Source organism: Echinops telfairi, unplaced genomic scaffold (assembly GCF_000313985.2).
Source record: "Echinops telfairi isolate 266 unplaced genomic scaffold, ASM31398v2 ScPeMD7_3;HRSCAF=10, whole genome shotgun sequence".
Classification (NCBI taxonomy): Eukaryota; Metazoa; Chordata; class Mammalia; order Afrosoricida; family Tenrecidae; genus Echinops; species Echinops telfairi.
The window spans coordinates 26,212,364-26,226,542 of NW_022103899.1; the positions used below are offsets into that span (position 1 = coordinate 26,212,364).

Sequence of the window (14,179 nt, forward strand, 5' to 3'; positions counted from 1 at the left end):
GGCAAACCCCTAAGAGAGACTGCCCCTCCCTGGGCTGGCCAGAGAGGGGTAGAAGCAGTCCATTCTCCAATGCACTCTCCCTAAGGGCAAGATTAAAGTACATCCTTGGCTCATGATCAGAAAGCACTTATTGGAGGCTCTATGTACGTGTAGGCTCTGCAAATGGATTTTAGGCTGTCACTCTCATCCACACCCTTTTGCAAACCAGGGTGCTGTTTAAGCTGTAACACAATCTGAAACACTATTTAAATGGAATTTCCTTCTGTGAACACATTCTTGGGTAAAGCCAAATATGCTTTATGCTTAATTCCTTCTTTAAAAAAATATCAAGATATATCTGAGTAATAATTACACATTTAACCATACACAGGGAACGGAGTCAATATTTTCAACGTTAGCACATACTTGGACAGCAATTGGGTTGTCTGTGAATGGAAGATATTGTATAGGAGGTGCACTAAAACAAGAACGAGGCTAGACCTCTGCGTCCCTTCCCCAGAAGGCAGACAGGACCTGCACTGACCTCTTGGGGAACTTGTGACTAGTGTCTAAGGACTAGATAACTTGAGGGACGACGAAAACACAGAAAGTACAGTCCTTAGCGACCATGACTGTAACGAGGAAGTCTCAAGCACCTCCTGTTCTCCCCACCAGAGGCCAGCTTCTGCCTGCCCTCGTGAAGATGGCTACTAGATACAATTGGGGGCCAACTGTTCAGAAATTGACTAAAGGCCTACTATGTCCCAGGCACACAGGGACAGAGGAGTCTGTTCCAGCCCAGTAAGAGACAGGCCCATACTTTTAGTTTCCTCCTCAAACAACGTTAATAGTAAGCAAAATAGTAGACATTGGTGTCTGCTCCCTGCCTCTAGCGTCTCCTTCAGAGTGGTGACTTGCATGCTGCAGAAGTCAGATTATGGAGGGTGGGGTGTGTGGGGTGTGTATGACTACTGTGGTGTTCAATTTTCTGAACCAAGATGGTGAGACTTGGTCTCCTGTGCTCTGGACATGTTCTCAGGAGGGACCAGTCCCTGGAGAAGGCCATCATGCTTTGTCAAGTACAGGGTCAGTGAGAAAAGTGGAGGGACCCCAACAAGACATAGCAACCACTGAGGATGGTGAAGGGCCGGGTGCTTTGAGGACGAAAGAAGACGTCTTTATTGTGTTGTTCGTGGACAAAAAAGCAAAATGAACACAATGAAACAAAATCCAGAAAAATATTTTGTAAAGTAAGACAATATTGAAATAAAAGCTTATCATTTAAAAATTTAAACAAACAGATCCTTAGCGGGTCACCATCTCTACCTAGCTTTAGGCTGTCTTCTAATCAGCCAGTTTTAACCAAGGCAAACCGGTTATCCACACGAGATTACCTGGAAGGGCAGTCTTTTTTTTTTTTTTTTTTTAACATGAGCAATACCTACAAACACTATTCACCATTAAGGATTTTTCCTATATCCTCTGATTTTAAAACCTAATGCTTAGTACTTATAAAGCATGTTTTCTTTTTCAGGAAGAGCAATGGGCTATGTCAAGCTATCAACTTTTGTTTATAGTGTCTGGGATTAGAAAAAAAACGTTTTCATGTAAACTTAACTCTTGGGGAACCACATGCATATAAAATAACATCTGGAACGTGACTTTACCTCCAGACACCTGTGAGACATCTGTCCCTTCCTTCAGTTCAGCTGTCCCAGACTCCATGCGTTATTCCAGACACACACTTCCTGTACAGCCTACCTGTGCTAATGAACTTCCTTCCCATCAAATGTCTGATACAAAGAAATGGAGGCTATTGACTGAATCACCCTCATTGATCTTCCACAGTATCCTTTCCAGATACGTGTCTATGCATAAAGTATACCTTCTCCATGTTCATTAGCATACCATTTTCTTGTACCTATTAGCATTCCCCAAATACCCTAGATCCAGCAATATCAATAGTAGCTTGGCTGGCGATCTGAAAATTCACTACTGTGCTTTTTAAAATATCTACAATCTCTCTACTAGTGTTTTTCATCAGCCACGGAATATTCCCACTGGCTCTGTGGGTTCGCCAGCAACTCCACCAAAGAGAGAACTGCTCATCTGCTCGCACAAAGATCGCCGCCTGGGACCCCCAGTGAGCTAGCTGCACTCTGCACACTAGGTTGCTCAGAGCTGAAATCAGCTCAGTGGCACTGACAACCAGTTATTTTATAGATAAGGGATGTTACAGTATTGCTACTAGGGTCCCAGGTCACACAAGCAAACCACCTGTTTAAACATCTCTGCGATCAGTGGATGGCTACAGACAAGTTCTCTCATTAGAGCACTGTGCATAAAAAGATCCAATGTCTCGGGGCTTTCAAGGGGATCTCCTGGGTCAGAGAAATTCCAGGCAGAGGTCAGCTCAGACAATAAATACAACTGTTTTCTTGGATGCCCAAGAGATAATCTTGAAAGATTTTTGTCAAGACAATGATAGGGGCTTATTAGAAGGAAAGTTTTACAAAAATTGAACCCTGTCTTAACGAGAAAAAGGCCAGGGAAGTTGTGCTGAGGAACTTTTATCCATCATGAAAACATACCTGCTCATTCTTCGAGGGCCACAAGGCCTGTCCTATGAGAATGTCCTTAGAAACCTTAACCCACCCATCCCACAGCCCTGATTTGAGCCTTCGGGCTTCTCCCTATTCCCAGAAAACGCAAAGAACAGTGTAAAGGAATGCACCCTGAGTCCCTCAGGGTGCCACAAGTGCCGCTCTGACGTGGGGTCCCTCAGACGGGGTTCTTCGGGAGGATGAGACGGACACGCTGCCTTTACAAGCACGGAGTCCGAGATGGAGGGAATGTCACGAAAAAATAGCTTCACGTTTTATTATCGTGTAACAAAGATCCATGAGATGGTGTACTTTATTTTTAAGTTACCCTTGTATTCCAATTCCACAAGGAAAGCCATTCATTCATGCATCTCTAATGAAATCACCTCTTCCCTCCCCACCCACCCAATAATCCACCTATTTTTAAAGCTGCTAGTTCTTTGTCCCCACCCACCCAAAAACCCCAATTCACTGCCATCAAGTCCATGTCACCTCACAACAACTCAACAGGACAGGGTAGAACTGCCCCTGTGGGTTGCTGAGACCAACTCTATGGGAGTAGAACGTCTCAGCTGTCTCCTGAAGAGCGGCTGGTGGTTGCCAACTGCTGCCCTTGCGGTTAGCACCCCAATGCATGCATAACCACTATATCACCAGGGCTCAGAATTTGGGTCATTTTTCAAAATTAGTTTAATTATTCTACATATTATCTAAACAAGAAATCAGTTTTGCAAGGAGAAAATAGATTTTGTATCAATTGAATGACAAACAGATTGCTCTTTAGGAGCAAGAATGATGAGATTAATCTTGCATGTCATCAGGAAAGAATTGGCCACTGGAAAAGGACATCCCATGTGGTAAAGCAGAGAGTGACAGAAAATCAGGGAAGTCCTCCGTGAGGAGTGTCACCCACAAGGGGCTGGGGCATGTGCGGGAGACGTGATGGAGATGGTGCAGGATGGGGCCAGGCTTCCCTCTGTTGTCCACGACTCGCCAGCAGCTACTAGCAATGCCAAAGAGCATGGCGCTGAAACACGTCCACCCCCCGGAGCGGCTCCAAGTCAGTACATGCACAGGGAAGGCCACTTTTATGGGAGGTTTATTTTGTAAAAAGCAATGTTTTTGAGGTTCCTTATCTTACTCTTTCAAAGTAACGCAAGGAGAGTGATAAACGTTAGTGAAAAATACCCTGCTCTATGAGCTTCTTTCTAACACACTGATGGCCTACTGGTCACAGAAGGTAGAAATATACAGTCCAAGTATAAATGTAAAACATATGAGCAAACACAATGAAACTGTCATGAACAAAAATACAGCACATTAGTCAAAATATCCTGCTTAAAAACCCTAAATTCAAGTTAGGTGGAAACTGTATAAGTACAAAACCATTTGTAGAATAAGAGTGATCATCCCCTGGTCATTTCTGAAAAATGAATATTAACTTGGTTTTAAAAAGTTAAACTTTTAACTTCTTTTTCAAAATGCTTTGATGACCTACATGAAAATGTTTTTAACAAAAAAAAAAAGAAAATGTTTTTAACAATTCATACTAAAGAAATTTTCTTGTAACATATAAATAAACCAACTAGCAGTAAATAGTATTTAAAAAAACCCAGCAAATCTAGAAAAGTCGTCCAATAGTGAGTGCAAGAGTGATCTCAATTTACTGTCATTTTCTCCTTCCTCATCATTCTTTTTCACCCTGTCTCTGGAGACTGAGCTCACCTGTGCACCTTGCTCCCCATAGACCTCTGGGCCCTTCCGGCAGCTGTGAGAGATACAGGGGAGCACTCACAGTCCCACAAGAGAGGAAAAGCGAAGCCTGGCCTTCTCCCCTTCCTGGGATACAGCAATGACCTATCAAAGTGTCCAGGGCCTCTTGTTATTACAGCAGGCACGTGGACTGCTTCTCTAGTGCTCAGTTTAACTGCACTATAGGGTACCTTACATTTAACCATTGAAACGAAAAACATTCCTTAGGACCGTAAAATTTCAACTCTCCCTTAACAAATAATAATTTAAACTTTGGGGGGATGGTTCGTAAATGCAGTCCCAGCTACGTGCACTCTTCCTTCCTCCACTCCTACAGCCCACACATCATTTTCTCCACCAACCCCACCCCACTCCCACCCCATTCTCCCAAGTATAAACCCAATGTGCCCCTTGGCTGCATCAAGATACAGAGTCACATCTTTGTAGTAAACTCATGTTAAAAGCTCTGGGAGCTCCGGCTATCAATTACTTTCCTCCTTCCCATTTTCCATCCACACCCCCTCAGTGTTGGAGGCCTCAGGGGGCGCAGGCTGCTTGGAGTGGGTTGGGTCCACAGCTGAAGAGGTGGGCTGAGGAGGCCCTGTAACACACAGTGGGGTCCGCTTGAGTTTGATCACTCGGTTGGGCGTAGACTTCTTGTCAGAGAGTCCAGCCGGTGCTGCAGTGGGATGTGTGGCCCCGTTTTCACTACTCCTGGTTCCCCAGGAAGTCTGGGGCACTGGACATGCACTTGTGCCCAAGTTGGACGCAGCTTTCGAAGGGGCACAGTGCTGGTTTGCAGTCACTCGCATCAAGGTCCGGGGAGCCTTGGCTGGAGACACCCTAACTGAAGCCGAGTTCTTGACCTTGATCTGGGTGCTTGTGGAAGGGCCCAAATACCTCACTGGCTTAGGACCGGCCTTAGAGCTCACACTTTCTTCCTCTTCGTTGAAAGCTACCAGTCGCCTGTAAACATAGAGCTTGTTATTTTCAGCATTCCAGCATGAGTGATAGAAACATCAACAGTTTCCCTTCAGAATTAACGAAAAGGGTTTTCTGGAGAATTGAAGAGTCAAAGGCTTCTAAATGGCAACCTACTTGATCTCCCCAACCAGCATCCACACATAAATTCGTGATGCGAGAGGCTGTTTCAACTTGAACACATACTGATTAAAAGCCAATCTCCCATTTTAAAAACCACCTGCAACATTAATTCAGACAAGTTTGAATTTGGAGAAGATTGTGTAAGAATGATACGATATACCATCCATTGCCAAGAGCCCTAATGCAATCCACAGCATAGCTGGGGCTATCCCCAGTTATTCTTCCCAGAGCTGTAATTTCAAGAGATTTACTGAGGACAAAAAGGGCATTATAGGGGAAAAAAAACAACAAAAACTTAAGAAATGCTGTGGCCAAGCCCTATAACAAATTATAGGTTCTAAGAAGGCCCATGTTTAAATTTGTTGGATCCATTACGTCCCAGTCATTCTGCAACTCAATTACCTTCCACAGCCAGTAAAAGCAGCATTCCGTAGAGCACATTTTGGAAACTGCTGGAATGACTAGACTCATGGTGTAGCCAGATGCCTTTTGAATTTCAGGAGTATAGGACAAACTTCAGCATGTCCTGAACTGAGTTTACCATTCATCATGAGCCTAAAGGTGAACATTTACAACTTGAAACTGTCGAACATGAGTGTTGAAAACCCCCTAGCTCCTTCTACTATGTCTCCCAGTTTAACTTCAAGGAAACCACCTGCTGATATTATGTAAACATAACATGTGTCCTCCAGGTCTCCCTTCTCACACAGCATCACTGCGTTTCAGAGGCAAATTATCTCCCGACGTGAACTCTTGATTCTGGGACATGGGGTCAAAATGGTCTCGTCATTTGAGGATTACAATAGGGGCAAAAGCAGGGCCCTGGTGGCAATAATCTTGAGTAAGAATCTACTTGTTGCCAACTGGCCTGTTATTTTAAACTCTACTGGTCAAAATTACATTTTCTCTGGTGAGTTAGAGGGGTCTTTGTCATCTCATAAGTGTTTCTGAGTCATGATTAACATTATCCTTTTGACACATCAAAAATTATGATAAACAGATTCTCAAAGGAAAGACAGCTAACACAGGTGTAAGTCTCCATGAAGCCATTTTTACTCACTTACCTGTCTACACCTCCCTCTGGACTCTAGGTCAGGTGTTTCCATACTGGCACTAACACTGTGGTGGGGGGCTGTCCTGTGCACTAAGGATGTTTACCAGCATCTCGGGCCTTTACCCACTGGCTCCCCTTGCCAGTTGTGATAACAAAAAACGTCTCCAGGCATCAGATATCCCCTGGGACACAAAACCGCTACCAGTTGAGAATCACTAATCTAGATCCAAATAACATTTGCTGAGTGTAGATATGAAAGGCAAAATGAATAATAAAATTATGGCCCTTAAGTTAAAAGATATGTTTGCTAAGAGAGGGCTAACTAAAAGGTTGACTAAACCCTGTGTTTCTGTGACATGGTGATCTGAAATCCCACTGGGGCATTCGTTGAATCAAATTCGAGAGGAAGTGATCAAGAAATCCAAATATCTGAAGGCAACGACTACTCCTAGCACTAAAAACAAAATATTATTTTCAATGTACATGGAACTGGAGTAAATTTAATGTGAATCATTCCAAGTGGTAAATCTACACTGGTAAATGCTCTGACCAGTGCCAAGAAAGGCAGGAATGTCCCTCTTGGGGGGAGAAACCTGTTATCACAGAATGGCCTGTCTCCTGATAAGAACATCCCACAGCCTCAGAAAGCTACGCCTCCTAATCTTGCACTTACCTAGATCTGTATTTTGGTGCTAAGGCAGAATACTCAAGGAGATGGTTAAAAAGCTTAGGACTCATTAAAATGAGTACTAGGTCATTACTCACTTTCTCCTCATAAGAGGACGGGAAAACCTAAGTTAAAGACTTTAAGAACAAAAATCAAAACCCCACAATCCAAAGAGCACAGAGAACCTTTTCCGAACTGGGGCCATGTGTGGCAGACTTCCATGTAAAGGCTGCTCTTCCAGCGTCCAACATTCTATCAGCTCATGAGGCACCAGCCAGTAGCTCACACCTGAAGATAAAAAGGCCCAGTTACTGACAGTGATGTACAAAAATCCTCCATGTGATGTCAATTTACTCACTTTGAGACGACTGAACAAATTCTTCATCACAACCTTCACTTGTTGCACGTGCCGTTTTTAAATCATTGAAAAGGCTTCAAGTCTTCTTGCATTAAAACTTAAACCAAATCACACCAACTGCCACCCAGTTGATTCCAACCCTTAACAACCCTACAGGACAGAGTAAAACTACCCTTGCGGGTTCCCAAACTTGTCGATCGTTAGGGAAGCTGAAGGCCACCTCTTCCTCCCTTGGACCAGCTGGTGAGTTTAAAGTGCTAACCTTTTGCTAACAGCCAGGTGCTGTAACCATCACCATCAGGGCTCCTTTCTTACACTACACACCCATTCGACTTACGTAAAGTTCAACAAAAGGAACATTAAGAACAGATCTTGTTTATAACCCAGGTAGTTAAGAACCATCACCAAAAATGTCATATACAGGAAATCATGTAACAGGTAGCTGTTTATGTTTGTTTGGTTTCTTTAGCACTGTGCTTTGGAAAGTCATCCAATTTTTATGTATCAATCACTTCTTTTTCTTGCCTTGGTGGTTTGTAGTGAAGCCTTGTAGTGGGTTACCCACAGGTCAGTAGTTCAAAGCCCTCAGCCACTCCATGAGAGAAAGATGAGGCTTTCTATTCCCATAGAGAGTCTCAGAAAGCCACAGGGGCAGCTCTATCCTGCCCTACAGGGTCATTATGAGTCAGAATCGACTTCATGGCAGTTAGTTTGGTTTCTGGAATATCTCATGTATGGATATATGGTGATCTGTTTCTAGAAATTTCATTTTCCCTGCCTACAAAGTGCACATAGTCCCGTACTTCTGAAAGGCTCTGCTCCAATGCCTCGGTCACAGGTCAGTTCTGGGCTCAGTCTGATCGTGAGTATCGCCTCTTCTGATCAGAAGCCTTCCAAATCCAGCAGTTTTTTACAGTGAATCATGAAACTGAACAACTGCAAATGAGTATCTAGGAATGATCGCCTCAGCAAATTACATGCTGTAACACATTACTAGTTACAAATGTTCTAAGAAAACCCCGAGGCGGTGAGTGAAGTAGCTCATAGCTCAGAAACAGCATGAGTTGGGGAAGACCTGTATTTTACATTCATTTGCAGTCTGCAGAACAGTCAAAAGGATAATTAAGAAAATAAACCTCACTCCTAATCCTATAACCAAGAATCATGGTTTCATTCCAGTTGTTTTTTCTTTTCTTTTCTTTTTCTATTGACACAATGTGCACAGAATGTAAGGTATAATTGAACCTACATTTCATGGTGCTTCCCACTTTTTAATCATAGCCACTCTTCTATGTACAAACTTATTCAAAAGTAATATTGATGGCTAGTCTATTCCATGTGTGGAATGTAGCAAATGTGTTTAAATTAGATGGATTATTTTCGGGTTTCCCTATTTAGAATGGTATTGAACCTATTAATAAGCTGCTGTCTACTTTTGATTATATCCTTGTAGTATTATTCTAAAAGTAGAGTTAATTGGTTCAAGGCTATGACCAAATCTGATGCTACTGAAGTGTACTGACAAGTTATTTTCATAAAACATTGATCAATTTTAACTTCTGCCAGGGATTCATAAGAAAACTTCACTAATTTGGCGAGTAGAAACTGTTCCTGCTTCATTTGTACTTTCTTCATAAGTAAGCTTGGGCCTCTGCCGCACTTGTTTCCTCTTCTCGGGATGCTCTGGACGTAACCTTGCATGGTTTTGCTGCTTGGTTTTCTAATCAAGTCAGATAAACCCATTCTACTAAGGATATTAACTTCTTATCTGGTTAGTGTTTTTTATTACTCATAATTTGATTTCTAGTTTTAAAAATTTCTTAAAGTTCTGCACAGCATAAATATTGTATATTCAAATTCATCAATTTATGTGATTCATTCTAGGCTTATTTATTTTCCATTTAAGCCATCTATTTGCTTGCTCAAATTTCTTTTTAGTTTATTAGCTTCTTTTTTCATTTCAAAACTCCACCTGGAATCCTATTGATGAATGCGGTATGGATAACAATGTTTTCTCCCACGTAGTTAGCATATTTTTCAATAATTTATTAAATGACTAACCCCCCCTTTCACCGATGTTTAAGTTTTATTACTTTTCATTTTTATTCTCATAACTTTATTGTGGCCTACTCTTGGTCTTGTCACAGCAACCGTTTTTATTATTACATTAGTATGTTTTACTATCAAATAGCGCTAGATTCATACTCTGAATTACTTTTATTTCCCAAAATGTTCTTTGCTATTTTATGTTTATTCTTTCAGAGGACTTTAAAAATTATTTCCTCAAGATTCTCAAAAAATCATCTATTTTAATAAGCAGATTTCCTACTAAGGAGCCTTGGTGGCACCACAGATTAGGCACTGGGTTGCTAACCACAAGGTCAATGGTTCAAACCCACGAGCCACTGGGAATGAAAAACATAAGACTATCATCTCCATAAAGATTTACCATCTCAAAACCCTGTGTAGGTTGCTATGAGAAAGAACTGACTTGCTGGCAGTGGGTTTGGTTTGGGGAGTGTGCTTAGAACTATGTCTCATCACTGTCTTCTTATACTCTTTCTTAAAAGAGATAGATGGTTACATGGATGGGAGGAGGAAGGATGGACAAACATAAATGTAAAGGTAAGTCAAATAAGTGCCGCTTCTATTCCAGTTCACACATACATGGATTTATCCCACACAAACATGTCTAAGCATGTTCCTGTGATCAGTGGATGGTGGCAGGGATCTTAGTTTGTTTGAGAATCTTAAGGCAAAAAAACCCGGTCCAGTTAAAAACAGTGTCCTCACAAGGAATTTTCTAGGTCCGTTAAATTCAAGGCAGAGAGGTCAGTCAGCTCAGGTAATGGTGACTACTTTAGGGGGATTTCAAAAGGGTCATCCTGACAGATTTTCTCAAAAGAGCACAGGATGATCACAGGGGTTTACCATGAGGAAAACTGCAGGAAAAGGCCAGGAAAGTTGTTCCAAGGAATCTTTTCCATCACAATGCACCTGCTCATGCTTCAAGGGTAGCGGAGGACTGTCCGCAGAGACTTTCGATGAGAAACCTTACTGCTCCCCAAGCCCCATCCAGCCCACAGCCTTGTTCTGGCCCCTTAGAATGATTTTTGTTCCCCAGACTCAAAGGACCTTGAAAAGGAGCCCAATTTGTGTTCCTCTAGGGTACCGAAACTGCTATTTTGGCGTGGTGCAAACCCAACAGCACACAGAATTCTTTCAGGAAACATTAGAGAGATGACAACACATTGACCCAGATGAAGGCTATGTCAAGAAATAATAGCTTCACATCGTGTTTTTTGTTTGTTTAATACAGGTTTCTATGGTTTTGCAGAAGTATTCTTTTATTTAGAAATAAATATTTTTCAGTTTTCTGCAAAAAAGATCCTAACATTTCTTAGTAGGGCAGTCCAAGTTATTTTGCTATCAGAAATGGGATTTTCATCTGTAATTTCTATTTGACTCACCCTGTGCGGGCTACGGATCTTTGCAGACATATCGCATCCAGCTACTCCCCTGAACTCATTTTACATCTTTTTAGGTGATCCACAGGGGTTTCCTAAAAGACTGATTGTTCTGTAAAGCAGTGACCCTGTCTCCTCTCTTTCAAGAGTTCTTTCTCTTGCTTCTGCTTCCTGTCTAAGGGCTTCCACAGACCTCCCAAAGCTCTGTGCGATTACAACGATGCTCTATTACATACAAAGTTAGGCCATTGTATATTTTGTAAGCCGGTGATCCCAGGTCTCGGTTCAGCTTCTGAAGTCAGTGGAGGAAGAAGCCAAGCCTGGGCCCTCCTGAGGGCGCCTGGGCACCCTGCCATCCAGAGGCACAAAAGGGGACACAGAGAACACCACAGGGTTTGCTCCTCTCCTCCAGCGTAAGTATCTTATAGCCGAAGCAACAAACTTAGAGAGAATCACATTTCTTTATCATACTCCTTCCTGCCTGCTTGGGGGCTCGGCTTGGATAGGAAGAGAAAGAGTAGGAAAAGTGAGGGGGCAAGCTGAAGGAAGTCAGAAAAGCTGGAGCTGGCACCCCAGCTGCAGGAGGACCAGCTGGGGTAGAGTTTGTAAACTGCTTCTCCCTCTGAGCCCTGAGCTCCTCCTTTTTGTCACTCTGCTGTGACGTGCGCTATCTGTCTCTAGAAGCTTGCATTGTAATCTCCTGTGAACGTGGACATGTCTCATTTATTTAAGGCCCAATGTTAAGACGCACAGAGCTTCACTCAATACAAGCTGAGTAAGAGAGAAAAGAAAGCTTCGGCGTACAACAGTCACTCCTATGCCCCCTCAGCAAGTGACGAAACTCGCGGACCTTCCCGCCTGTGAAAAGTGAACGGGAAATAACTTACAGGGTGGTTAGGTCTAAGAGACACTGAATGTCAACTACTTGGTCACAGTGGCTATTACAGTGACACAAGCAGCTTGGGAGAAGTGGTCAGTTTTCAGAGGCATCTAAAAGCTATTTTAACTCCTTTATAAAGGCCTTTTAGATATCTTCTCCAGCATGTTTGCATTTTCTTTCTCTTTTCCTGAGTAAACATTTTATGCTTAATTTAAAAGTAACTTTCTAGAGCAATACTAGAGGTGCATTAGATGCTTTGTTTGATTGAATTAAACTTGAGTTTAATTGTACCAAATACCTATCACTGATAGATGTGTGAGGGGGCTTCAAAAAGGCAGTGGAAAATGGGATTTTAAAATAACGGAATTTTTTTCTAAAAAATGTTTGAAGCCACCTCATATTTCAGGTTCTTGAATTGGAAACTACTAATAAAGATCAGGCAACTCAGAGCATTTAAAGATCTGAAAGTAAAACTGCTTTAGTGTTCCTTACCATGAAGCCATACATTTCTTGACCCATACACACATTCAAAATTACTTTTCCAAAAGAAGAAGCATAGTATTTGAACTTACCTGGTTCATTAAGAAAAAGGCTACCTGTACCTGTTTCCATTAAATAAAAGAGCTGTACCCTACCTTTTCCTTCCCAGGTATCAAAGGCATCCATCATTTTCTTCAGTTCTGTCACGGAATAATAGCTCCAGATGTACTGAACATTATTCCCAGCCTCTCTAGAAATATTGCAAAAGTAATAAAAATAGACTAGCTAGGTAAAAGTATGTAAATACATGTATGTGTACACAGCTAACAGACATGAAACACATGCTTTTTAATTGGGGGAAAAATACACAGGCATTCAAGAGTTGCTCTTCCATGACCCTTCAGCATATTTTATATATTTCTGTATATATATACCTATGTACATGCATACATACATATCTATAGTGCTCATTTACAAACCCACATCTGTTTTTACTGTTTCATAGTGGTAAGCTATGTTAATTCCACCTTGCAGAATGTGTAGACAAATCAATACATCTTTAAAATCAAGTTTTAAAAAAATCACCTAACTCCACTCAAGCTTCAACTTTTTGACTCTACCTTTCTAACAAGATGCCAGGCACTTATCTATCTTATCTATAAGACTCCTTGCCCATAAAGAATTCAGAAATTAATTTCATATTTAATCAACTAAAAGGTAGGATGAAGTGCTTATAAAGGAGCCCTGGTGGTACAACTGTTAAAGCTCTAGGCACTAGCCAAAAGGTCAGTGGTTCGAATCCACCCACTGTGCCATTGTAGAGATGCAGCTGTCTGCTTCTACAAAGATTTATAGCCTTGGAAACCCAGAGACGGTTCTACTCAATCCTTTAAGGTCACTCTTAGTCGGAACTGACCCAATGGCAGCAGGGTTTTCTTGGGAAGGCTGTGGTCCCGCATTAGTCATTAATACGTGACTCCATCCAACCTCCCAGACAATTAAAAAAAAAGTTCACTAAATGAATTGACCAGTAAATAAGAAGAGAGGGAACACATTAAAAAGGGTGACTCTAGAATTTAACCTGCTTCAGTTCAAGAATTTTAAAGCGGGAAGGGACCAGGACAGCCCTGCATCTTGCACAGAAGTGAACGTCAGCCCGCTGCTTTTAGGTCAGTGCGTCTGCCACTGGCCTGAGGTCTCAGGAAGACACCCACCCACAGGTGGCTATTCTTTCCCTGTCAGGGCATTCTGATGCACCAGCCAAGGTGTGAGCCACTTCAAGAGACCACGTAGAGAACCCATAGCTTACACACCAGGGCGCTTCAGAAAGACAGTGGGTAAATGCCATGATCTTTTCATTAGATTTTTTCATGGACTTTGTGAAGTCCCCTCCCAGATGTGAGAGGTCTTCATGAAACAGGTCTCTCTCCGCGCCCCCTAGGGACACACTGTCTGCTAAAAGCAGGTGAGGGGCCTTTCTAGCCAGGCGCATGTTCTATCCACTAACAACTCTCACACAAGACCAAGATTTGACCTGGTTCCTATTCCATAATTCAAAGTGGACATACCTTTTAAAAATGCTTTTACTATGAATTCTTCCTCCCAGCTGTTTATCAATAGCATCCGTTCCATCAGTTTTCGTGGCGTACACACCAATAATTCTACTCTCACAGCTTGCCAGAGATGTGTTAAGATAGTGTAGAACCCAAACTGTCGGCTTATTGCAAACTAGGCCGTACGAATCACAGAAGTCTGTTAAAGCCTGGAGCAGAAAAATGCAAAAAACTAGAATTTAATTCTAAAGTAAAAATGAATTTACTGTTTCTTTCACATAT

The 14,179-nt window shown here is 42.1% G+C and overlaps 1 protein-coding gene across 1 annotated transcript in view; it reads right to left on the minus strand.

The window, feature by feature from the left end:
• Nucleotides 1-3,257: 3,257 nt before the first annotated feature.
• Nucleotides 3,258-14,179, minus strand: part of KCTD18 (potassium channel tetramerization domain containing 18) — a 15,948-nt gene continuing 5,026 nt past the window's right edge. The window contains exons 3-6 of the mRNA XM_004701737.2: nucleotides 13,913-14,106; nucleotides 12,500-12,594; nucleotides 7,345-7,447; nucleotides 3,258-5,300 (exon numbers count right to left, since the gene is read on the minus strand). Of these exons, the coding sequence (XP_004701794.1) occupies nucleotides 4,817-5,300; nucleotides 7,345-7,447; nucleotides 12,500-12,594; nucleotides 13,913-14,106 (876 nt within the window). The 3' untranslated portion in view covers nucleotides 3,258-4,816. The remainder of the gene's footprint in view (nucleotides 5,301-7,344; nucleotides 7,448-12,499; nucleotides 12,595-13,912; nucleotides 14,107-14,179) is intronic.